The following is a 27,492-nucleotide window of genomic DNA, read 5'->3' as shown; positions in this document are numbered from 1 at the left end:
ACATTTTGATCTAGCGATCCAGACCATTTTGTTTATTTTTTATAACTTCTGTGTTTTGTTGAAACAGTGAATTTCAATATGGTCCAAAACATGGAATATGATTTGTCTGGTAACAATAAAAATGGCTATGTGAGAAAAAAAAGTGTTTATGTGCTTGTTGTGGTTTTTCTTGTTTTGATCATTCTCGTTGGGTTACTCAGTGGATTATTAGCTGCAAAGAAAGCGAGGAAAGACACAGAAGCAAAATATGCAAAGGAAACTGGCGGTATGAAGATCTTGTTTAATAATTTTTAATTTTCAGGACAAAATTATGTTTTAAAGTTCAATAGATTCATATCTGCATTTTAACGTTCTGAATCTATAAAGGTGTAATTAAAAGGTCTGGTTTTAATTATTAACTTAATTTTCCAGACAATCTCATATTTTAACCATCAATAAATTTATATCTGTATTTGAAACATTTTATTATGGCTAACTAAAGCGTGGCAAGAAGGAAATTGGTTTGGACTGCAAAAAGTAATGGAGAACACTGTCATATTAAGTTTTTTTGGCATATTGTATTATATTATTTGTTTTAAAATTTATTTTAAAATTTTCATTATATTCTCTAATGAGATAATACTTCTTTTTTATCAAATAAGCATTTTAGTAAGGAATTTGTATCTCTTCTGAACTAAAGCGCAGATATACGTAATACAAAGAGAAAACAACAATTTTATTGCACAATAGTGTTTATCTAACTTATCTCTAGGTATTGCACCAACAAAGAACATGTATACAACCCAGGTTGCACCTGATACCACCTCAGTTGCAAGTACCACATCTGGCAGTTGTACTGATGTTTGGTGCTCCATAAGGTTACCAAGTGATGTCATACCATATCACTACAATCTCTTCATCAAAGCTTATGTTAAACAATTAAAATACGAGGGTAAACAGGAAGCATTTTTTAAAGTAACAAAACCAACAAATGTTGTTATAGTGCATATAAAGCAAATGACAGTTGACTCTGTTTCGGTGAAATCATTAGGTAAGAAAAACTTTAAATACTGAATTTGAGTGTGAATAATATTAATTGCAGCATTATGAGCAGCTTGAAAGTATCTTTTGTTATAATCTAAGATTGGTATATAGTCAAGCTTTCTCATGAAGGCATGCAATAGAATGCACAAATTGTTTTAGGTGTGCTAGTAATGAGACTTTGAAGAAGATTAATAAATGCAGCGCACAGCACAAACACACCTAAAACTTAATTTATGCTTTCCTTTACACATCAAAACCCTTTTTAATGAGCTGCAATAATATTTAAATAAAATTACTTCCATACTAACAGCTGAAGAACTATTTTCAATTTTTATTTACAGCAACAAACAGCAACGTAAAAGTGGCTCGAACATTTCCTTTTCCTGAGAATGAATATTATGTTACTGTACTTGAAGAAAACATGGCTGTTGGTGATTACTCCATAACACTGCAGTTTAAATCTGATGTTTCTACATTACTTACTGGTTTTTATAAAAGTTCGTATAAGCAAGATGGTACTGAAAGGTAGGTTAGTTTATTGTTGATGTTCGTAAGTGTAAAAATTCTGTATTAAAAGATTGAAGTTTATGAATTGTGGTCGAAATAAATTAGTGTAAGTGTATTTATTGAAAGCACAAGCTTAAGCTTCATGATTTGTATATTCATATTGAATAATTTAAGTCTACCAATCCTTTGCTTGACACCATTCACTTGTGGTGAGATACAATATTTCTGGTTGAGAATGATTATATTGTTGTATGGTTTTGGCACACAGTTTCATGCAAGATAAGTCTGACGTGCACAAAATGTATAAATGCACCATATTTGATTTAGAGGTATACAAAAAGTATCCTAGTTTTTATCATATTTTTTTTTACTTTGTTCTACTTAAGTTTCGCATTTTATTTAAAAGATTATAACGGACATCAGATTCTTTTGAACATTTAAGAAATCACATTTTTGTAATGTACAACTTTTTACATACATTAATATATAGAGACGTTTTTAAGTTTTTTTATGTTTGTTTTTACATTAAACATTACTTTAATTGTATTTCTTATTTATTACAGAGTGCTTTTAACAACAAAGTTTCAGCCAACTGATGCACGCAAAGCCTTTCCATGTTTTGATGAACCAGATTTAAAAGCTACATTCAATGTGACTATGGACCACCCCTCATCACATAAAGCACGATCCAATATGCCTGGTACAACAAGTCGAGTTGATGCTGAGCGAAGTATTACTACATTTGAAAAAACTGTTAAAATGTCCACCTATCTAATATGTTTTATTGTTTCACAGTTCGAATTTAAATATGAAGGGACAAGTGGCATTGGAAATAATGTGACAGTAGGTTTTTTATTGTTTGCTATTTTTGGTAATAACACTATTCTTACTAAAGACTGTGTACGCAGCTTTTTTTATGCACAATTTTTTCTTGGGTATAGCTGGTCTGTAAGAGTGTTTGTCTGACACTGAAAACCTTGATATCCGACTAGTTGACCTTGAAAACCTTGAATATCTATCATTTTGTAGAGAAGACATTGGGAAACTTAAATTTAATAAATACTTCTACCAACATTTTTTGTCCAATTAAGAAGCATTTCCTCATAGTAAAATTGTTGTGTGCAATCTTTTAAATAATTATCTTCCGATATTTTTAAATGCTCAACAATGAAATTTCTGTACGTTTTATGCTGCCTCATTGTGTGCTTAAGTAGAAGAATTTTGGTCTAGATATTTTGTATGGTGACTTTGGGAATCTTTTTTTCATGAAATGCATGCAATTTATCAACATAAATCTTTTCCAATGCAAATAATTTTTTTTCTGTGATATGAAAAGGACTCAAACTGATTTTTGACAGATCAGTTTGCAATGGAACAAGCTGCTTAATTTTAGATAATTTTGTTTCTTAGCTTTAATATTTTATTAAAAGTACGGGTTAAGATGAAAAAAACTGTTTAGTCAAGGCTGACTCGAAGAAACAACTTTTTTACGAGCGGGTTAAATACGAAATATTAAATCTCTTTTATATTTCATGTTAACTATGCCCTTTATGTAAATACATTATATTAAGTGTATATTATACATTATATTAAGTTTCCAATCATGAAAATCAAAGTTTAAATTTACAGAAGTACCATAACATAATTTTATAGAAACAAATGTTATTTTAATTCTATTTTAAGAACTTTTCTTTTAAAATATCCACCTTTTTTATGTTGTACTTCAGTTAAATACATTCCATCCCCTGCTTGCATAAGCTCTCTCAGTTCTGGATATTAAATTAAAAATTTAATAACTGTAGTCAATATAAAACAGTACATCAATCAAATTCTTGCAAATTCTTTGTGAAGGAATTTTAAATTATAATTCTACTGTTTTGTTTTTATTTGCTAGATAGCAGTTTGGAGTCGACCAGATTACATTAACTCAACAGCATATGCGTATAATACTACATATGAAATGCTGACATTTTTTGAAGAATTTCTACGCGTTCCATATCCAATGCCTAAACTCGGTATGTTGTTTGTAGAAGCTTTACTCTCTTCCTTTTTTTAAAAAAAATGAGTAGACACTTTTTTGTTTTTACGTGGAAAAAGATGCAAAGTATTATAAACTATGGGGACAATTATTTCAGGCAGTAATAGCAAATTTGTGTTAATTACTATCTCCCCAAAAATTCTCACTTGTTGTAGCTTTTTGTTGCTAAAAACGCTTTTTTGATCAAATTGATTTGATTTTGTACCAACCAATAGCAAAACATTGTTTGTAGTCTTTTTGTATTGTCGCTTGTACACAATCAATCAGAATGCAGCAATGTCTTTCTTATTGTGTAGAAATATTACACAAGAAGATTTAAAGATCAAATCGCCTAAAAAATTGTCTTGTGTCCTTAATGGCTTTAACAGCAATGGTAAAAAAATGTTCTGCAGAAAAAAAAGCCTTTTTTATATGAGAAAACGTAACGCCTATTTCGGTGACTTTTTTAGATAATTTTGCAATACCTGATTATGGCTCTGGTGCAACCGAACATTGGGGAATCATAACTTACCGTGAAACAAGATTGTTGTATATACCAGGTGTATCTTCACCGTCTAATCAAAAATCAACAGCAGGAATTTTGGCACATGAGTTAGCTCATTTGGTCAGTTCAAAAAATTTAGCAATAAATAAATACAGTTCTACTAACTTAATGTAGGTGCTTATACTTACTAATATTTTGAGTAGTGAGAATACATGTTAAAAACGGTTTTCTCTTCAATCAAAAATATGTCATATTTTAAATTATTTCTAATGCCAACCCAATCAAGTTACCTTTTAAAGTAGTAAATAAAAAAATTCACCTGCTTTTGCAGGGAGCTACAATTTATATTTCCATTAATTTTATTTGTTTGGTCACGAAACCCTGGATAGTTGTGTCTGCAATACCTCTTCGTTAATATAACAATACAAATTGAAGTTTTCTTATTAATTTTACTTTCTATTGGATAACATGCTTCATTAAGTTTAAGATAATACTTGAAGCATATCCATATATGCTGTTCTAAAATATTTTCTTATTTAGAGCACTTCAAAACATTTGTAAATATATATTTTATTTCTTTTTACAACAGTGGTTTGGTAATCTTGTCACATGTAAATGGTGGAATGACCTTTGGGTACAAGAGGGAATGGCAAGCTATTTAGAATATTATGCAATGAATAAATCACATCCGGAATGGAATATGGTAAGTGAATCTCTTTAGTAACGGTGGTTTATTTGTCTTCTAAAAGAAACTGGTTGATAATTTGTTGAATGAATATGGTAAGTGTGGCAGTGGTTTGTTTGTTTTTCTAAAAAAAACCTGCAAATTTTTTATATTCAGTAGTGCTTCTAAGAGTTATGTTAAAGCTTTGCCATTTGTCTATAAAAAAAGAACACCAGAAATACAAATCAAGTATGTTTTTTGTTGGTTTTTTGAACTGATATAAAAACAAAAAAAAATTCTTGCAGACTTAGAGTTTTTGTACTCTTATTGCAGTCAAAAAAAAAACTATTTTTACTGCAATATGGACAAAAGATGGTACTGTGTGTAAAAGTATCGAATTATTGATGCTAGCGTTATGTCTGAAGAGTGCTTTCAGAACGATGTAGCTGTCACATTATTCACTTTTTCAGATAGACAGGTTTCTCTCAAGTGATTGGAAGACTGGTATTTCGCTGGACTCCCTTGCTTCGTCCCATCCAATTTCACAGCCTGTTAACCATCCTAAGCAAATAAAGGAAATATTTGATTCAATAACATACAACAAGGTATATAACAAATAACAAGGTATATAACAAATAAAGTTCGCATTGTGACTGTGTCAAGCCTACGAAAATTCTGAAAAAAATAAGAGGAGTGACATGTTTTTGAATTTTAGATTTTGTTTGTAGTTTATATGTGTTCTATTTATATCAGGGTTCTTCTTTGTTTCAAATGCTGGATCATTTTTTGGGCGTAGAAAAATTTCGTCAAGGTCTTAATGTAAGTATTTTATAAAGTTTGATTTTTTTTAATACAATTCAATATTTTTCTCTTTTGGTGGGTTAAATTGTCCCATTCTCAATAATAATAATTACAAATATTTATAATATTGTTTATATAAAATTGTGCTCAAAGCTGCCATTAATTAATCATAAGAAAATTATTTAGATGGTTTATTAACCTTTTTGCCTGTTTATATGCGAAAATATAGACCGAGGACATGGCAAAATAGCCAAACGCAGTAAGGTCCATTCTAATGACAGAGGTCTATGTATTTTTAATTATAGACAGGCTAATACTGTTTCAGCGACTAAATTTATACCTATTTATTTTCACTTGTTTATCAAAATTGAGCACAAAACAGGCCCTGGTAATATGTTTTAAAAGAGAGAAGCCTGAAAAAGAATATCGTTTTAGTCACTAGTCAAAGTGTATTAGACAATGATTTTTAGTTGCATAATTTCAAAAAGCGTTGGGCAAAATCAAACTACATTTTAATCGCAAAGACAACTAATCTTTCTTAAGAGCATATCGACGCATGCGCAGTAACAGATTACAACGTATTTCCAGATCTTTTGAGTATGCACATTTTGTTTTCCAGCTTTACCTGACACGACATCAGTACACTGGTGCAACAGTTAATGATTTGTGGCAAGCTTTCTCCAATGTAAGTTTAAGAATTGTTTTTAAAGATTATAACTATTTTAAGTACCTTAAATTTTTGCCTTTTTAGAATATTATTAAAAATTTTTCTCTGAAAAAGATATAAGAATGAATTTTCTTGTAACGTTAATGAGGGATGCATTACATATATTCCCTGTAATTCTGTTTTCATCTTTACGCTAGGTAACCAACAAAGACATCAAAAAGATGATGGACACATGGACTCATCAAATGGGTTTTCCAGTCATTCTCATCAATAAAACTGACGCTGCAACTTTTCAAATTTCACAAAAGCATTTCCTGATTGACCCAAATGCTGTTGTAAGTCGCCCATCAAAGTTTAAGTAAGTTGACTTTGTTATGTGTATTTTACAGACTGTCCTGGAATCTTTCCTTTTTTTTCTTTTTTACTAAAATGATTTAAATAGATAATGGAGAGTTTTTGTTTGTTTTGCTGTTTGTTTGTTTATTTATTTATGCTTGTTTATGTGTTTGTTTGTTTTATGTTATTTTTGTCATTCTTGACAGATATCAGTGGATCGTTCCATTCACATATGCCACTAGTGACGTTCTGACTGAAAAGAAAGAATATCTTCTAGAAAACAAAACAGGTTAGCTTTTTTTAACATGCTGATTTCTCTTTTGTCAAAATTGTTAAACTACCAGCCACTTCAATCATTTTCTGCATTTTTAGCTGAGATCAAATCGTCAGCAACTTTCATGCTTGGTAATTACCATCACAGGGGTTTCTATCGTGTCAATTATGACAAACGTGGCTGGCAAGCAATCACTAATGAACTCAATAAAAACTTTTCAGTAAGAAAAAGAAAATTTACTTCTTGATTGGCATGACTGTTCAGCGGAGATGGTGTAGTGTACCGCATGTAACTCGTAATCGTAAGATTTCAGATTCGAGTCCTCACTCCAATACACCTTATATGTAAGATCACCAGCCCATTTTTGGCTATCTACTGACCACGAGCCGGGTTGTGTGTGTGGCAGGCAATTGAGCAAGAGCAATGGAGCAAGAGCCAGTCTTTAAGATAGATCCCCAAGGACTTTAAACTTCCCGTTACTTACTCTATACTTTAGTCGTTACATTTTCTCTTTAATTCGTATTTTATTTGACTTTTTCTCTTTAGACATTCTACCCAACTGATCGCGCTGGGATCATTGACGATGCATTTGCTCTGGCGAGGTAATTGCTTGTTAGTATTTTCTGTTTGTCCTATATTCCAACCATTTCTGTCTCTTACACAGAAAGAAGGTTTGTTTATGATAAGATGTAAACAGCGACTGTTACACAGAAAAGAAATTGTGCAAAAGGCGTGGAGAGGACAAGGGAATACGCACGCTGAAGAAATCTGAACTAAGGCCGAGTACAGGCTTTGTTTTATAAAGGGACAGGAGCACCCTCGTGATAGTTTGTGTGAAGTGCGAAAACCCCAAAAATGTATTTTCAAACCACAAACTGTGGAAAAGAAGGCAAATCTCTGACAAATTCTTTATTAGTCCGGGAAAGGGCGGCTGACTGTTGCTTTAAAAATAAAGGCGTGTGGACTCGGAAATCCTCTAGTCCTCCGTTTGTATTGTCGCTTCAGAATGTCAAGGTTTTGCGGTCTCTGAGGTAGAGGTATCTATCAACGCTATTACATCTCCTCGCGTTATTATTTCTACGATTTTAGCACTAACTTATATTCTCCCGCGAAATAAAGTGAAATACATTGAGAGTAAAACACACACTATTACAAAAATTCATTTGTACTTTTTATTAGACTTTACATCAGATATAGCTGTAGGATTTCTACACTTTTTCTTACTAAACTTATCGGTTTGTTTAGATCTGGTGACATCAGCTATTCCACAGCATTGAATTTGCTCTCCTTCGTTGAGAATGATACGAACTCCATCGTGTGGAGTATGATGCTGGATAACCTTGATTTTCTTGGAACAGTGTTAAGCTCGCAAAAGGCTTACAAGTATTACAAGGTACGTGGTACAAGAAGCTGTTATGGTAGAATTTTTATTTTACATTCTATAAAATCAAACTAACATAAAAAGCTAATGCGAAGGTCGAAGGTCGAAGTATGTCTTGAACCAGTTGCATCTTTTTTAATTGGTACGAGTCAAAGAATGTGCTGAAAACAGCGAGTGTATTTTTCTTGAATTGGTAATCTTAAGGAAAAGTACTTATTGAAAGCCTCTAGCTATAAAGAGGCCTGGCACTAGCTGGAGGGGATACGCAAATGTGTGTTGGACTTTTTATGATTTGTTTTAGACATTTCTGACTAAGAAGATAGAACCCATGTACAAGAAGTAAGTAATATTATTTTTTTCTTTATACATGAAATTTACGCGTAAAATCTTTTTTCGGATTTAAGAGAGAAGCACAACGGCTGCAATATGTGCGCTTATTTGTGCGGTGATTCTCAGTTCGAGTGGAAGATCTCTCTATATTAAATTTAAAAGTCTTTAATGATTCGTTCGTTCGTTCGTTCGTTCGTTCGTTCGTTCGTTCGTTCGTTCGTTCGTTCGTTCGTTCGTTCGTTCGTTCGTTCGTTCGTTCTTTACGTAATTTTCTGAAGATGTATTGTTTTTTTGTAGATCAAAGTACATGGGCACAGCATGTTATCTGGGATTGGAGCAAGCTGTGACAGATGTGAAAAAGTTGTTTCAAGCATGGATGGTGAACGATACAGCGTAAGTTGTGTTTTTTATTTGAATGGCAGACAAAATCAAGATAATGTAAGCAATGCTCGAAATATAAATAGTATTTATGAGACTAGTCGTTAGCCCGTGGAAGAAATCACATTCGGTTTTTAATCGCAAAGATGCGAATTTCAACCCCTCTTTAACACTCTTTTTAAATTTATGATATTAGCCTTTTTGGAACTTGACAACTAATGGTCTCGTAACCACAGTAAAGTAGAAATGTCTATGCATATTGTTGTTGGGTAGTGTACGAAAGAAAGCTGCATTTGAATAGAAAGAAGAAGTGTCAATTTTGTTTTGCTTTACTAGCTTACTAGCAAAAGGTACAAGTGTGTGTGCAAGTATAATATCCAATTTCTTGTCTAGAGTTCCTGCTGACGTACGTTCTACTGTTTACTCGTGTGCGGTTGCCCATGGAGACGAAACTGAATGGAATTTTGTGTTCAAAAAATTTATGACTACAGACAATCCATCAGAACGATCAAAACTTCAAAGTGCTTTGAGTCAAACCAGAAATATCTGGTTGTTACAGAAGTTAGTATTCTTGATTACGCAAAGATCTCTAAGGGTAGAAAAAATATCGTAAAAGGCGAAAATTTACGGTTCCCGGTTAGCTTGGAGATATGCGTCAGTGAGTGCCAGACTTCTGGAGTACCTACTCAATGGGATACATGTGGAGAATTCTGTAAGGGCGTGTACAAATCTGTTTAACTTAGTAGTTTGTTTTATCTTCCAGGTGGCTCAAGTACACGCTCAATAGTAGCATAGTGAGACCGCAAGATACTGTGTATGTTATCAGAAATGTGGCAGCCAACAATCCTGTCGGCAAGTATGTAGCATGGACATATGCAAGTGAAAACTGGCAGGCTATTATGAGCATGTAAGTTGTTTGTATTTATTTTTGGTTTCTTTGAGTTTGGGAAGTCGACAATCCACTGAAGAATTAAACAGAATACCAGGTTCTTTACCTGAAATAGTACGCACACATACCTTGTTATTCTTTTTTCCTATTCTGGTTGCATTATTTTGAAAGTTTTAAATTTTATTTCTTACACAGTACACACGCAAGTTATTTTTTTAGAGCAAAAGAAAATAATTTTCATGTTGCAGTTCTTACAGCTGGTTTAACGAGTCAGTTCACGACTCAATTTGATTTAGATCAGGTAAGTGAGACCAAGCAGTTGAATATTTTTACGTTTAGTTCAAATTCGAATGTTATTATTTAAAACATGTACTACATTGAACCATTTTTTGGTCCCATCCTTCATAAAACTTTTTTGTTTTCTACTACTTTATTCAAACATTCGTTTATTCGAACAAATTTATCGACCCCTTTCGTGTTCGAATTAGCAGATGCGTGCTGTATGATCTTGTTAAACAAACACGCTGTCCATGAATTGGTCTGTGTTTGCGACCAGTGTAGTGTCTGATTTTTTTTTTTATTTCTTCGAACGATACCTTGATCCTCCCGAGTCGTACAACAGCGTTATACCAAATATAATTTTCTTTCTAACACATTCTTCATCTTTTTGTAAAGTTTCCTGTAGTACAATTATGAATTATTTTAACTTTCTAAATTTTTCTTAAATTTTGAAATTTTTTATAAACTGTTTTTTTTTTATAAAGAAAAGATGTAATGACTGCTTTTTGTACTTCTGTCTTTGATGTGTAATGGCAAAAACGTTTTAAATGATTCCGATTATCCCCTTTTAGGTGGAGGAGTTGTGGAGCAAATACCCGGATGCAGGAACTGGTAAACAAGCCCGTCAACAGGGAATCGAGAAAATCAAATCCAATATTGATTGGCTGAAAAAAAATTATAACGATGTTGAAAAATGGTTCAAAGAAAATGCCAAAAAAAAAACTGCCACCTTGAATTATCGATCATTTGCTTTCGAATTCGCAGCTAATGGTTTGTGAATGTAGTTTTTTAAAGATTTTTTTTAAGATTTTCTACAGAGTAAGAAAACGAACCCCGTTCCCAGGATTTTTTCTTTTTTTTGCACAGTACTAACACGGCAAGAAAAACCTAATAGCATTCAGGTAAAGACAAGCGGCTCTATGGCAACGAACTCTAGAGATTAGGATGTAAAAAATTCCCCATTAGACGACACGTGTTAACTTTAAGTTTTTAGTTGAATCTTTTTTTATCTAGATTACTTTATATTTACGATTTTTCAGATGCTAGAGATATTTTTTGTAAACATATTAGACAAAGATATATATTTTTATTGCTTGGCTTTTTTAAATCCGAACCCTGGACAAATTACGTAACACTGTGGTCATGTTTTCTAGAATAAATTTTATACTTTAGAGTTGATTTTCAAATAGTATTATATGAAGTTGCTGTAACTTTAAAATAAAATTACCAATGATTGTTGACCAATTTTTTTACGAGCAGATTTTTTTTATAAAAATTATAAATTTTTAGAATTTTTTCTTATTTACCTTATAGTGTATACTAATAATATTTTTTAAACATTTTGCACATTTTTAGATTTCTAGAGATATTTTTGTAAGCGTATTGAACAATTTTTAAGATATAATAATTTCTACTGCATGTTTGTTTTTATGTTAATATGCGAACCTCCCATATTCAATGTGACGTCACAGCAGCACAGACATCGAAGCATGAGAGCAGAAAAGAGAGATGTCCCTTTATTCCTTTTCGCCCCGACCCTGCTAAGTGTGTGTTTATATGGGAAAAACAGTCCTGCCTTAGCCGGGATCCCGTTTAACTCAAGCGATATCTCGCTTACCTGGGGACGCGACGAAATTGTCCCAGGACAAAAATTTTCCATATAAACACTAAGTGATTTTAAGTCTAATCATTAATGAGAGCGGGATCCCGGCAAATGTCCCGTCCCAGTAATCGTCCCGTCTCGGCTCTTATATAAACAGCCCCTAAGTCAAGATGAAAATGATATAAAATTGCTACACGGGCACAATCATTTGTTCATTACCCGTGTTCATTACCTTTATAATCTCCTTAAATTTTATCCATCTCTTTGGAAAAGTATCTGAATCCCATTTGTAATAGTTGGGGGTCAGGCTGCTTCAGAGGACTTCTTTGTATATATTGCTACATTATTTTTTGTTTGTCACAGTGTGGCAACATACAAAGCAACTTTTTAGACCAAATAACAGAGGGGGTAAGAGGAGGCAATTACCCCAACCCCAGCATTAGGAGGTCCCAAATAGCTCAGCAGGAAGTAAGTAAGAAGGTAACAACATTGATGCCTCTCAAATACATTTTTACGTACATAAAAATTTAATTTCGAGAAACCCGAAATGTTGTTTGTTTTTCGCCGATATTCTTTCGTGGTTGAATCCAATTTCTGACCACCTGCTGCCTCAACTTTAGCGAACTTGAGCATTGTCTGAGGGGAAGTTTATTTCGCCATCGATGTTACCATAAAAATGTTGCTACCATATCAATTACGTTCGCACGTTTTAGGGTTAATTTATACTAGTGGATTTACTGAATTTGATGGTATGTTTGACCACGAAAATATGACGTCAAATAAAGTGACGTTAGATATATAATGTTGTACGAAGCCTGTTCTTTAGTCTTTGCAAAGTTTTCATTTGTGCAAGACTTCCGTAGTGCGCTGCAAAAATTTGTTCTTAATTTAACAGTGTTCGACATTAAAAGTGTTATTATTACGGGTTTTAATTGAAAGAGTTAGTATGGAATCTCTTAATGTTCGATTCCTTTTGATGAAGGAAGGTTTAAAAGTAGAAGAAGCGAAAGAAATTGAGGAACTAAGGAAAAGGTTAAAGGAATTAGAAAGCGATTACGTTGCTTGTCAGATCAAGATTGAAGACATCACGAAGGATCATGAACAGAAGCGAGCTGAGATTGAATGCCGTTTTATTACCCAGCGTGAGGAAATTAAAGAACATTTCCGCACGGAAATTGATAAAACCGAGCGACTGAAGGATCAAATGCTGCATCGACAGCTATACAACAAAGGATTGATGTACTTGTTGCAACAAAAGGAAGAGGAAGAACAAGCGTTACGAGAGAAATATGATAAAGTTTTACAAGAAAAAGCTGTTTATAAAGAAAAAGCTGTTTACTTGAGACGATTAAATAAAACATTGCTGGTTAATAAGCGAGTGTTTGGCAAGGAATACGAGCTTCAGAATGCAGATAAAAGATATGCATCCAAAAGCAAGGAAAGGTTACATGGAATGGCACCCAGCAAGAAATCAATAAAAAGTTCAGATTCATTACCATCAATAACGACACCCAAAAAATCCACTTGCTTTTTCATCCCTAACTCACCACCATCGACGCCGAGACAGCATGTACCAACACCTCCTAAATCCAGCAAACCAAAAAACCGATATATTCGACGCCGACACGTCGCCGCGACAACCGAAGAAAACGGGAAGAGTGATTCGCTTGAACTTCCACCGATTGGACGACAATCTCCTGTTTTGTTGCCACGGCGAAGAAAGCGGTCCCAATAAACATTGTTTACGCAAGCAGATCACTTCCAAGACAATCGATACATACACACGTGGATGCACACATCTCACCGCCACCGCCACCGTTTACGACAACTAAATCCGCTAGCCACCATCACCAAGCGGATGAGGAATATGAATTGTTTAAAAATTTTTACAGACTGAAAAAAACATATAAAACATATCAATTGTCTGTCCAATTGTCTTTTTTTCTGCATTAATACCTAGATCCAAAATGTGTGCAGTGCCCAACAATATTTGTGCATACATTTTTAATTTTTGTCCCTAGGGTCTCTTTGCTCCCAAGTCGTTCTTCACAAAGGTAAAAATGCCCTGGAAACGAGTTTGTCGTGCATATTTAAAGACAAAGTATTACATGTAAGCGTGTGTTGAGATTAGTAGACGAAACTTTCTACAGTGAATCGTCAATCGTGAGGAAAAATAAACCTCTGAAAAATTCTAATATGTACTTCTACGATGTTAAGGCATTATTTCAACTTCATTCCAATTCATGTCGCTTTAGGCTAACTCAATATAACAAAGGGAAGGGAGAAGAAGAAAAGGAACGGCACGGACAAAAACAGAACAAAGGAGAAAATTTTCTGCTAGTAATTTCCACTTTAAAATATTGGGCACATTTCAAAAGAGAATGTAAACACACTTAAACTAATCTGACTGGCTAAAAAGTCCCTTCCGTACACAACGCAAATAAAAAAATTGGACTCGATTTTACTTTGCTCGAAACGGAACGGACAAGAAAATTTTATCTTCACGTGATGTAAACAATAACCCTAACCCTATGCATGCTCAGAAGCTTTTCTGTTCCGTTCCGTGGAAAACTTTCTTGAAGTGGAAAACAGCCTTAAGACAACATGTCTGCTAAGTTTTTAGCACCTTTAACATTTGTAATTCTTCCAAGGCAGAAGTATATGTTTCAAGATTTTTGTCTTTAGATGTCGGACGCGTTTAATGTCATCTAGCTTAACTTCAATACTCAGCAGACAGCCTATAAATTTTGTCAATGATTGTAGTTCTTTTTCCTATTACTAGGGTTAGTTGGAACTTCCCATCAATAAACTAAGAGTATGTAGTGATCAACTTCGTTCCCAGACTCTATTTCAAGAAATCGCAATTAGTTCGTAAGGTTGTGTAATTATAATATCAGAAAAACCTTCCTCAGTTAGGACCAACGAGTCCTGTTGATATTTCAACATCATTGGTCACACTCGCCAGCTGCTTAACTGCACGTTTATAGCAACCTCGCTCTCATGGCTCATTGTCTTTTTTATATTGGGATTTCGATTTGCCATTACTGTATAAAACAAGACAAAATAACGAGGTTGTTTTTTGGCACTCTTAATAACAAAAAATGAGAATGGCCTTTGTTTAAATCGCACATGTTTTTTCTACGTACCAATGGACCATTCAATAATTACGTAACACCCATATTTGCCATTTTTTACCACCCACCCGCCCCTTGTAAAGCATCGTAACTAGTACCACTCACCCCCTTGTTATGTAATATTTCAAATCTATTTATTTTCTATAGTACCAAAAACCTTCATGTAACAGATGTAACTCATACTCCAAAATGACTAGAAATATCCGTATTCGTAACAAAAATGAACACACTTCCCCACTCCTTAGGCGTTACGTAATTATTAAATGGCTCCCACAAAAGCTTAACTTAGGGTTAAGACAATAAAAAAAAACGATCAAAATATCTCCATGATGTATTTAATTCCAAAGCCATGAAAGCAACAGAAAATTTGTACAATTTGTAAATTTATTCAAAATATACTTTATCCAATGTGAAAAAAAATAAAAAAAATCCGACGCGTATGGGAAAAACAGAAGAGCCTTTTCTTTATCCAATCCGAACTTTCTGCTTCTCTGCTTCGCATCAGAAGGCGATATTATGCAGGAGAAAACTTCCTACGAGACTTCTTTTTTGTCATGCCTACCGTATTATGTGTCGTATTCTAAACGTCGAGTTATAAATTACAAATCCACGTCCAATAAATTTACGTCCAGAATTATTTATATGCTAATAAACATAAAAAAAAATGAGTTAACAAAAACATAGGGTGTCCATTAAAGGGTGCCCACTCAATATTAACTACTTATTTTTCTTTATATTTTTTGACTAAAATTCTTGACATTTCCAGTTTTTGGGACCCAATCTTGATACTTGTAAAGATATATATTTAAAAAAGAGAATTGCTGACATTTTTCTGACATACAAAGAAATTGCTGAAATTCCTGAAAATGTTGACAAAGTGAACACCCTGTAATACTTTAGTGAGAGACGTTTTTTCGTGAATTGCATTCACAAGCTCAACAATGCATAACACAACAACGCGATGATATTCTCAGTTTGAAGAAAGTATGTACATGTGTACTAGACTTATGATAGCATAATCTTTAAGAAAAAAACGTTCGGAGCCATGCCTTCCTACTATTTAACAACAATACATTTTAGTTACGAAATAGTACAACAATAATTTAGAAAATTCCACGAAAAAATCATTACAAACGCGAACGTGCTTTATAGATACAACGCAGTGGAGCTGCAATTTTTGCACGGCTTAAAGTCATGTTTCCTAGCCGCGGGAGACAGCCAGCCGTGTTGATAACCTTCACCCGTCGTTTCAAGCTGCTCAAATATTTGAAGAATCTGCTGTGTTGTTTGGTCGTTTGAAGTATCGTTTCGTATATCTTCGGCAACCGTAATATTGTCTTTAACGAGCTCATTCTCCTCATCAGGAGTAAGAGTCATTTGTCCGAACAAGTTATCTAAATTGTACTGTAGTTTAGGTACTTCTTCTTCACTGGATTCTCCAGTTTGAAAGGCCAACCTACGGTTTACTAGTTCTTGTAGCTGCTTGTTTTTACTTTCGAACCCAGACCTTTCGGATAACATTTGCATAACAAGTTGATGAAGTTGCGCCACCTTCGTCTGAAACATTAGACATAAAAATCTTAAAGACACAACTCTATATCACACCTTTTGTTAGTTCAGAAAAGTCTTGCCTTTTCGTAAAAAAAACAAAGAGCGTGTTTGTTGATTTAAGAACACGAGGTTTCTGTTTTCTGTTGTGCCATTTAATATCGACTCGTCTAGTACAGTTTATTACGATTGACCCCTGTTACAAGCAAATACATTCCAACAGCTTTTCAGTTAAAGGAAGACATTAACACAAAACTTAACCCATTATAAGAGAAATAATTTCTTAATATTAATATCATGTACTGAGATGCAGGAACATTAAATGGGGTAGATATACAAAGTTCCAAGAGACTGGACTCGTTTCTGTCTACTTCTGCTTAATTTTTATCATTAAACAAGCTGGTTTACAAAACCGCCCACCTGCATACGTCCATGTTCGTTCGACAGCTGGGTAATAATTTGGTCTTTTTCTGAGAATTTAGCTTTCAACGCTTGTCTTTGAGTTTGATAGAGTGCAATGTATTCGCCTATGGTTTCAGTTTCGTTTTCAAGCTGCATGTTCACATGTTCTAATTGGTCGATACGATCGGAAAGTTGCGCCTTGCCATCCATGGCATCTTTGTAACGTTTCTATAGTAACCAAGAATAAGGAATAAGAAAGTTTACTGGTTTCCATTTTATGTGGTCACACATCTAAAAAAATCTTTATTTAAGAAAATTTTAGGGGAATATAGTTTTCAGGTCAAAATTTTAAACAGGTATAAAAACCATTCCATATTTTAGATTTTTAAAAAATTTTAGGATCTCGTTGATAATGAAGGTCTTTTCTGGCATAACTACTAGTTAATCTAATTTTAAAACTAAGCACTTAGAAAATTTATTACATTATTCAGGAGATTTTTGGAGATCTGACTACCCTGTCGTGTTTCTGTGAAAAAAAATACAATATACAGAGTGAAAAGAAAATATGCAATCCGTACAATATCTGTATTTTCAGTGAGAATCGCACTCTCACTCTTCTACTTCTGCCGTTAAAAGTTCGAACAATTGCTATTTATAATTAAAAATTTCTTTAATGAGTGGATGGGTATTTGATTGTAAGGAACAAATGAATTCTCTACCTGTAGTTGCATAAATGCAGTTTTAAGTAAGGGCATTGTGATACCATCACTGGTCATATCAAAATCAGCAATGTCTTCATTCTTCCTCATCACTTCCAACGCTTCCTGCAACGACTGCACCTTGTGTTGCAGAGCTTCTGTTTGTTCATAGAAATGCTCCTGCAGTTCTCGCTCGCGTTGTTTCAGTTGTTGTTGTACCTGCAACTCCAGATGTTCTTCCATCCTATCGGTTGCAACTACCACTTTCTCGCGTTCTTCTTGAAGCAGAAATAAGATTTTGGAGCGTTCTTCTTGCAGCTGTTTTAAACTGTACTGCATTTCGTTCACCTAAAAAAGACACGTTTACTTCTTGAAAGAAGCTGATAACTCGACGAGCTTACTGAGAAGAATGGAAATGCAGGCCGTAATTCCCTTTTTTGACTGCAAAGTACTCTTAGATGAATTAGCCGAGGTTGAAAATGCAGGGTATATGCCTTGTATTTGATTGAAACATCATGCATGGTTACAGAAAATGTAATATGTAATGTAATATTTAAGTTTTCAATGTAAATTGTTAAAATTGCTTTAAATAGCTCATTAGTCTCTTTATTTAACTTCTAGCTGTGACTTTAACGTCTGCAAAATTATTCCCAGCATTTTGTTCAATCTGCTAAATCCCCATGACCACTAAGTAAATACCAAATTTATGAAGCTTTCCCTTATATTTTTCAGGTATCGTTACTAACTTAAGCAACCAAATAAAATTGATCACAAAAAATATAAATACTAAAATAGCAAACGCACTTCAGCTTCAGTAATTCTTAATGCAACACTTTCACTCATCTCATCCGAGTCATCATCTAACTCTTCCCAACTTCTGGCGTGAAGTTCTTCGTCCGTCAAACTCTCTTCTTCTTCCTCTACTTCTTCTTCACCTTCCTCAACATTGTGGTTAGGTGGTGGTGACTGCGAGAAGTGCTTGCTGTCGATTTGTCGCCCAGGGTAAAGACTACCATCCACTGAAAAGTAAATGTTTAACCGCTATAAGAATTTGACAGTGGCAATGGCATTTTTAAAAAATCTGATAAAACAAACCCACGATCACTGTAAGATTTCATAAACATAATTCTTCCCTTTTGCAGACAAATCAATACATATTTATAAACAAACACAATCTTTTTTAACAAAACATTTCCATATTCTTTTTCATGTTTTTTTTGACATTTTAAATAACTGCAGGGTTTAGTATCTACTTACGATTAACTGTTGAAGTTTGTAGCGATGTCTGTAAGCTTTCGACGGTTTCTTTTAATTTTGAATTCTCATGTGAAAGATTATTTATGGTATTCTAAAACATTAACAAGAAATTTATTTAGAATCGGCCAACGTGTAGAAATTATTAGGTGTTAGGTGCAAATTGGAAAATGTAGGTTAAACAAAAAAAAAATGTTTAGATTTTTCTTCTCTGGTAGGTTTCTTTTGAAAATGGTGAGCAAATTGATGTTCACATTAAAGCTGTGACCACCAGTGCCATAATTAAGGTTAATCCTGTAGCACTTACATGAGCTGAGTGTAATTCTTGCATAATATTATCTGAAACTGGGTTTGAATGTCGGCTTGATTCACCAGAAGACTAAAATCACAGAACAAGTCGATAAGAAATTTGTAAACATTTTTTTGCTGAGGAAAATTCCCCATCTAGAGAACTTGGGTAAAAAAGAATCTTGGGTAAAAAAGAATCTTGGGTAAAAAAGAATCTTAGCTACTTACTGCATGAGATAAATCGTTTTTGACAGTTTCCAACTCTGTACTTAACAAATCAATGTCCATTTCTTTTTCTGCTAACTAAAATCACATACATACAGTTCTGTCTAGAGAACTGCTAAACATAACAACACACAAAAGAACGGACGACGGACAGCAGATGAAGAAACAAACAAACAAATAAAAAAACAGCTCTACCTTCATTTGAACATGATGTACTTCTGTTTTAAATCTTTGCAGTTCTTTATCTAAATTCTCACAGGTCTTACTTTTGTCGTTCAGCTACAAAAAGAACAAAGTTTTAAAACAGACTGCAAATTAAAACAAAAATAAAACGTTTTATATTTGTTGATAGATTAGCACACATTTAAGTTTGATAGACTCTGCTGAAGTCTATTACAAAAACAAAAGTAAAAAGACAACACAAACCAAAACGAAAAATCCATGCAGCGCATACCTTAATCTTAGTCTCTTCTAGTTCAACTTGCACATCACTTAATTTCGTAGCGACATCTTTATTACCACGCTGCTCAGCATCCAACTTATCGGTTAAATCAGCACTACTGTTCGACTGTAACAAAGAACAGAAAATGAAATATTAAAACATAAAAGTTGGTTCAGCTTTTTTTACTGCAATTCTCTAACCATTTTTTGAAGCAGAAAAATCTACATCTAACACTTGCCTCAGATCAATATCTATTGTTTTATTAATGGATTCCCGCTGCTGACAACAGTATGCTGAGACCTTCACTGCTATATATTATATTATCTTTAAATATATCTTATAAATATTAAAAAATCTATGAAGCAACCCAGGCAGTCAATAAAGGAGTTTTACTGTTAAAAAGTAAGAGAATTACCATTTTAACAAAACCTTGTTCAAGTTCCTCTAATTGTTCCTTTAAACTTTTATTTTGCTGCAATGCCCTGCTAATAGTTTCTTTGTCTGCCTGTATTTGATCCAACAATGACAACTTGTCCGTTTTTTCTGCATTTAGGCGTCCTATGCTAGATTCCAATTCTTCAATTTTGACATTTTGCTCAAAAACAACGCGTCCTAGTCTTCTGTTTTCATTAATTTGAATATCTAATTCCTTCTCCAAAGATAGTTTCTCCTTCTTGACCTTTTCGTGTTCCTCGTTTTGCACAGTGTTTTGTTCTGTTGGTACTTCAACTTGTGGAGGAACATAATCTGCTTTTAAGTCTAGAGACAAATAAATTTTAAGCTTAATAAAGTTAGTTTTTACCTATTGAAACTCTTTAGAAAAATATATTATATACATATGAACGTTACCTAATTGCTTTTGAATGATTTCAAGATTTTCTGTCAATGCATTTGCTTTTTCTATCAGTGATAAATTTTCACCTTCAAGGGAATTTATCTAAATAAAGAGAAGTGCTTGAGTTAATGCCTGCAGTTCAACAATAAGCAAAACAAAAGAAAAAAATCCTAAAAACAGAATCCTTCCATTGAATGTAAGAGACATTTTAATAAAATTAAGTTAGATAAGTGAAGAAAAAAGCATTAGGATTCCAACCTTGTTTTTTAACTGCTCAATCTGAACATCATAATGACTTTGGACATCGTTTTGTTTCTCCAGTAATTCTGCTTTGTCTGAAACCAATCTCTGAACAATGTCTTTTTGCTACAAGACATAAAATCATAGTATAATTAGAGTTTAGCAAGGACAAAAAAAACTGTATATACCAGTCTAATATACAAAGACAAAAAAAGATGTATAAAAAAAATACATTTAATACCTCATTTAGGAGCCCTGTCAATTCCTCTTTTTCCGTGTGCCATTTTGTTACAGCAACTGGATCAACACCATTTGCAGAAAGCTAAGGTTTAAAAAAAACATCACAAACTTGAAGAGTTAAAGGGAGTCATAATAAAGAGGGTCTTGCAAAGAGCCTTTATATCACACCTGTTGAACCATCAAGTCTCCCTTCTGTAGTTTGGTGTGTAGTTCATTGACTTGACTTAACAGTAATGTACACTCCTCTACTTTCATTTGTAGCTTAGAATGCAGTTCAGAGTTTTGTAGTTGAAGGTCTTCTTTTTCATGACTAAAACATTGGGTATAAAATCATGTTTCCACACAACATAATTATTTCCTAACAAAGATGAATAATAAAAAAATTCTTACTTGACTTCATATAATTTGGTACTTGCTTTGTCTCTTTCCAGGGCAACATCTTTATTAGCCTTAAAAAATAATTAGCTTTTAATATTGGACTTTTTGAAATCTATCCAGACATACTGACATAATTCCACAAGGTTGTCACTCTTTTTTAAAAAATACCAGGAGATTCCAGGAGTTTTTTTTAATATTTCCAGGGGAAGTTTCTATTTAAGGTAGGCACCATACCAACAGATGTGTACAACAAATAGATACAACAATAAGGAGAAGTCCAAAGCTTTTAAAATCAAAGGTTCTCAGCAGTTTAAAAGTAAATGTAGTTTTTTTTCAAATGTCTGGAATCAATGTCAACAGGTTTAGGATTTATGAAAGAGTTAATTCACGTAGGAGTTTTACAAAATAAATTTTTTGTGCAACAATTTTCCAGGAGAAATGCTTATCTTTTTAGAAAACCTATGAGTTTCTCAGAGTATGACAAAAAGTCAGTTTTCAAAAGTCTCCACGAGTGTTACATATATTAATTTAATGAAGTGTGACTATCATACTAACCTGTATCCATTGTCCCTCTGTAGTTTTATACTGAGATATATTCTTTTCTAAATCCAAGACATATTGCCGTAAAGTTTTTAACTGATTATTAATTTCTAAAATTTCGTTTTCTTTCGATGAAAGTTTCTTTTGTATACTTGCTACATTAGTTTGAAGTTCACTTTTCTCTGACACTAATATTCCTATTGTTTGAATGTGCACTTCAAGCTGTTCCTTTAATGCTCTTTGCTCAACTAATTTCTGTGACGAACTGTCTTCTTTTTTTAAACGTTCTTGTAATTGTATAATCTGTTTACGTTGATCATTGACTTGATTCCCCAGTTGTTTGTTAGATCGCTTATATGATGTAATCTGTTGGTTTAGTTCTTCAGTCTGAAAAAAAGTACCATCAGTCATTCTTTTGCATAAAAAAATTCCAGTATGTACAGAAAAGAACTTACCTTATTGTCATGAGGAACGCTTCCATTTAACTAAAAGCATAAAATTGTTTTTATCAATAAATCTGATCAAATCTAATCTAATTCATTTTTTACAGAATGTACGAAAAGCTTAGAAGATTTATAATTGTATCTTTTTACATTTTCGAATTAGACTCACCATTTGCATCCCTGGAACCGTTCCACTTGAATTGTTAACTTGTGCGTTATTGTCATAATTAGGAACTGGCGATACACTCCTCAATGGTGGTGTATCATTGTTTGAAAAATTTAACTTTTGGTTTACTTGAAGTTGATTAGGTCTGTTGGATTTAGGCGTATCATGGTTCGTCTATAAATTACAATATACATGTATATGCAAATTTGTCATGCAGTACATACTTACTCATACTTTTTAACCTCATAGAACAATACCCCAAGTCTGTGACAGTCAGTGGATGTGTTCAATTTTCTTTGGGTCGCAGAAAAATGGATGTCTTAAATGCTAATCGACAAATAAAATGTCACGACGTTAATAAACAATAATTTGGGGTCAATAACTTTATTTAGCGTAAATATTTTAACTAAAATTAACAAAGCCATTACAACGCACTTATAACTTTAAGACCAAAAAACTTAGAAACTGGTAGTAATATACTGAGTGTGTAATTTAAGACCACCTGCGATCCATACTTATTTTAATGGATGAGAAAACTTTAAACAAAAAATGTAGTAAAGAGGTGTTTTAACTACTAACATACAAACCTTGTTATTAGATATGATCAATGGTGGAGTTTTGAAAATGTGATTACTAAAGATAAAACAAAAAAAATTGTTGAACATATAAATAACCTTAGAAGAGTACTAATATAAGTTAATATTACAATGCTGGTAGAGTACACTTTCTTGTATGTTTTTCACACTTTAAAACAACAAATTAAATTTAGCTTTTCACAACCTTTGAAGTCAAAAATTAATAAATTTTTAAACTTATGTGTGATTAGATACGCAGGGGATAACCCAAAAACAATTTAGCAGATTTGGGAGAAATCTAATCTGAATGCGTAAACAAAACTGTCTTAAAATATTTGAAACTTGCTTTAGCCTTAGCCTTAAATAAATTTATCTGCATTATGTGTATATATATTGTAAAAGTATTTACTTCTGTTCATGGAGATGAATACGAAACTCTGTGTGTTTTTTGCATTCCTCATAATAAATTACCCATTTTTTTATTTGATTTCAGAGTTTGATCGAAATTATGTCTGCCTTAGTTTTAAAAAAGTTGTTGGTTTTCAAAAAAATAGGTTTAGTTTCACAAAATTTTAAACCAACCAGTCAAAACAAGTTTTTTAATGATATTTTCATTTGCAAACTTATTTTTAAAATGATGAAACAGAAACGACGAAAAGGCACCAAATATTATGTGCTAAACAGTGCACAGTGTCACACAAAAGAGAAGACAACTTTTTCTGTGGCAATAATTTTTGTATATAAACAACTACACTCATCCAGTTTTTGTCATCTGAGTTTATAATAATGGAACTTACTTTTGTATGCCTCTTAAAATTTCTTTTCCCTTAAAAATAAATGTTAAATGTTAAAACAGCGCCAAATTTGTATTATGTAATAAAAGCAGAAAGAAAGGGAAAAGAAACCACTGTAAATGCATCTGTCAATACACTTATACATATCCTACTTACTGTGTTGACAAAAAATTAAATGGTAAAAAGGATAATAAAACTAATACCATATGATAATCACCATCACAACATAAAATATTATAAAGTTTGATTGTGTGGGTCTGTTGTTTCTTCTTAAGATAGAAAACAAAGAAATAATTTAAATATTAAATGTATATACCAGTTCTTCATTTTGTGATATCTGTCCATTAACTGGAGATCGCCCTTTTTGAAACTTTTTCAGCTAAAAAAATGTTCCATATATAGTAAACATTTTTTATTAAAATCTAAATACTCAATAAAATAAAAACAACACTAATTTTAATAACTTCCTGCAGAGAATTACAAGGGCAAATTATTATTTTTAATTAAAGAAAGACAACGAAATTACAAAATCACAAAAATTAAAATTACTAATATTGTTACTTCACCTCTTTAACAACAAAACAAATTCAAATTTCTTCAGATTTTTTGTAAGTTGAGTAGAAATGATAAAAACACAAGCTATATGTTGACAAAAATTACTTTAGGCAACAGATTGGTGATTTAAATTATGTGTGTTACTGAAATTAGATTAACATAAAAATAAGAATAATGAATAATAGAATAATGATAACATTGGTATAATTTAGTTTTAAATCACCAGGTTAGCTTTTGTTTCATAAAATAAATATTGATGCCTTGAGGAAAAAAATCTAGTGCAAAAATGTTAAACGTTTAATCCTGTGTTGTTTTCATAATAAGTAAGAATGTTTCACACAAAACACACATATAGGTTTTTTAGTTAGTTCTCCATTCAAAGCATGCTTTGGAGACCTTACAGCCTCAAATAAAACAATATGTCTTTACCAGCAGGTTTTCAAATCTCTGCTGCCAGGGTAGAAAGTAATATGAATTTCCTCACAAGTAAAATTAAAAAAAATCCAATATGCTTTGCAGGGTTTAAATTAAATACTAAAAGATAATTTTTCTGCGATTTTTTCACCCACAAAGTTTACATTGAACAAAATACAACATTGTTTAAACTCTATATGATCTGGTTTTCATGATTTTGAAACAAAATGTGACGTTGTTTAGGCTCCATACGATCGCATTGTTTGAGTGATTTTAGAATAAAACATAGTATGTTTAAGCTCCATACAATCGCGCTTTAATGTAGCAAAACAAACTTTGATATTTTTTGAATAAAGAAATGGGATAATTACTGCATTTCGTTCTAAAATGAAGAGAGAATGCCCCTACAAACAGAAAAATCTCTGAATTTTGTTATACAAAATATCTAAGAGCAATCAAAACTACTATTTTTAATGTGATTAAAAATTATCAAAACTATTTGATGTGAAGTATAAAGAATGTCCATTCATTCAAAAATATAAAAAGCTTTTGTTATCGTTAGCGCTTTCAAACAATAGGTTAAATTCACTATATTGTAAAACTCGCAAACATGTAATGATACACCTTCACTTGTTGAATACTTTGCGACAATAAAGAAATATTCAAAATACCGAAAATAAAATTAGGTGCGGCAGATATTTTTAAAATATTAAAATTTGAATTGCAAATTTTATGTTTAGTAGGTAAATTTAATATGCGAAAAAAAAGAAAACCACCTGGCAATTGCAATTTGTTACTAGTCAATGAGCTGGACAAATAAGCCTTTTTTTATTTTACTATCTTGAAATATATTTCTACCTAGACATGAGTGGGCATCCAAGCATTTTTTACTCGCTTGCAAAAGACATAACTAATAATATTTAAGCAGACAAAATAACTCCTAACAAAATAAATTTGGTTTTCATGTGTTTTCAACAATATTTAAGAATACTGTGGTTAAAATACGTATTGCTTATTATTCGTTTCCAAAGTTCTGTTAATTTTACAAAATTAGTTATTGGATATAAAAGCAAATTAAATTTTCTAAAGATAAAATAAATATAAATTTTCCAGGTACTCATAAATCTACATTTTTGTTTTTTAATAAGATATATATTTATTGCGCAATATTTTTCAGTTCAGCATTAACATAGAAACAATGGTTTGGTAATGCTTAATGGTATGAATGGCGATTGCTGTGTTTCAGTTTTATTTTAAATTTCTCTGTGTGTATTCTAAAATTCAGCCTAAATATTTTATCAGAACTGAGAAAAATCAATCTCTTGATTTGATATAAGCCAACTAAAAGACCTTGGAGCAGGATAGTAAAATATCGTTGGACAAAGCTCACAAAAAACATAGCTACAATTTTTCATAAAAACAACAACTCAGCATGGGTTTTTATTTAGAAGTGGTGTTGCATTGCAATATTTCTAGGAAGTTTTTGAATAAGAAAGCTATAGCTCTCTATATATATTGCTAAAACGAAACAAATATTGAATCAATTCAGATAAACGTTTTTTGTCATGCTTTTGTCACTGCTGAGTAAAAGTTTACTGCTTATGATAAGAATCTTCAAATTAAGCGCCACAACGGCTATTTAGGATGAATCGATTTTTTGAGAGCCCAGTTCAACCTTTGTAGATCAAAACAGAGCAACTGTGATGTCCGTTCGTTCCACTCGGAAATCATATCTCCGTTCATATCCACTTTGCTTTGACTATTTTGTAAGGCTAAGAGTTATAGCTGGAAATATACAATATGGCGGAAACCATAGCATAAAGCTGTGTTGTTTACTGATAAATGCTGTACGTTCTTTAGAGACATTACAGCAACAAAAATTGATTAATTATCCTTCATAAATGAAGCCAAGGTCTCGCAATTTAAATAAAACGCTAGCTAAAGTTCTCAGTTGTTTAAGACCATAAGTTGCTTTAAGTTCATTTAGCCCATCATCAAAAATATGTTGTGTTCGTGTCCTCCGACCGACTCACTTTTGGTAATAAAAGCCTGAGTCGGTAAGTCGGAAAAAGACCAGGAAAAAATTTCACAAGAAATTTTTCAAAAAGAAAATATTTTTCGCCAGAACTAATTTATGCAAAATTGACAAAAACTCACAAAAATTAATCTACTGTGGCTGCTGATGACAGTTTACAGGAAAAAAATACGCCCGACCGACTCATTTTTGCGGGGTCTTAAGGATGCGAACACAACATATTTATGACAACTAGTCATAGTTCTTCGACTTTTATGTCAAAAATTGTGTCAAAACTTAGAGCCAGTTATTGAGAATCAAACACCAAATAGTTGTGCGGTCTATACCCTAACTGTGAAATTTAGGGCAACGAAAAATCATCAAAATTTCTTGGCCTGGCTAGCTCGCTGCACCACAACTGATTTTACAAAATTATGAAGAAGCTATACTTATGGAGAACATACTTTCTTTTTAGCAGAAGCAACTTTTTGCTGTCGAGCGATGTCAGACATCATTTCGGCACCTAATTACGTGTTTACTATCCAGTTTGACTGATTTTCTTCTCCATTTGTTTTGTTTTCGTTTTACTTGCTTTATTTTCCGGATCCGTATGTTATGTTGCAGGACACGAAAACTCGTCCCAGATCATTCCG

At 32.7% G+C, this 27,492-nt stretch overlaps 2 protein-coding genes across 2 annotated transcripts; one reads left to right on the top strand and one right to left on the bottom strand.

Moving 5' to 3' along the window:
• The first annotated feature begins 46 nt into the window (after window positions 1–46).
• Window positions 47–11,451, top strand: LOC130612124 (glutamyl aminopeptidase-like). The gene is made up of 21 exons (XM_057433412.1): window positions 47–265; window positions 752–1,030; window positions 1,365–1,548; window positions 2,094–2,373; window positions 3,425–3,545; window positions 4,018–4,172; window positions 4,642–4,755; window positions 5,187–5,321; window positions 5,470–5,535; window positions 6,137–6,202; window positions 6,382–6,542; window positions 6,727–6,809; window positions 6,893–7,014; window positions 7,341–7,396; window positions 8,040–8,187; window positions 8,477–8,514; window positions 8,803–8,898; window positions 9,277–9,444; window positions 9,647–9,790; window positions 9,992–10,073; window positions 10,624–11,451. Exons 1-21 carry the CDS (start codon window positions 79–81, stop codon window positions 10,828–10,830), a joined length of 2,892 nt encoding a protein of 963 aa, XP_057289395.1. The 5' UTR covers window positions 47–78; the 3' UTR covers window positions 10,831–11,451.
• Window positions 11,452–15,107: 3,656 nt separating this feature from the next.
• LOC130612744 (golgin subfamily A member 2-like) lies at window positions 15,108–27,463 on the bottom strand. Its single transcript, XM_057434094.1, has 22 exons — window positions 27,304–27,463; window positions 24,173–24,235; window positions 23,860–23,888; window positions 23,075–23,120; window positions 22,491–22,661; window positions 22,334–22,363; window positions 21,894–22,265; window positions 21,351–21,409; window positions 21,129–21,270; window positions 20,962–21,042; window positions 20,739–20,846; window positions 20,495–20,582; window positions 20,061–20,404; window positions 19,658–19,771; window positions 19,399–19,482; window positions 19,207–19,281; window positions 18,998–19,069; window positions 18,694–18,784; window positions 18,241–18,455; window positions 17,458–17,784; window positions 16,757–16,966; window positions 15,108–16,345 (listed from the first exon to the last, which is right to left on the bottom strand). Exons 1-22 carry the CDS (start codon window positions 27,352–27,354, stop codon window positions 15,935–15,937), a joined length of 3,183 nt encoding a protein of 1,060 aa, XP_057290077.1. The 5' UTR covers window positions 27,355–27,463; the 3' UTR covers window positions 15,108–15,934.
• Window positions 27,464–27,492: the final 29 nt, after the last annotated feature.

Source organism: Hydractinia symbiolongicarpus, chromosome 10 (assembly GCF_029227915.1).
Source record: "Hydractinia symbiolongicarpus strain clone_291-10 chromosome 10, HSymV2.1, whole genome shotgun sequence".
Taxonomy (NCBI): domain Eukaryota; kingdom Metazoa; phylum Cnidaria; class Hydrozoa; order Anthoathecata; family Hydractiniidae; genus Hydractinia; species Hydractinia symbiolongicarpus.
This window is presented reverse-complemented; position numbering and strand designations above follow the sequence as displayed.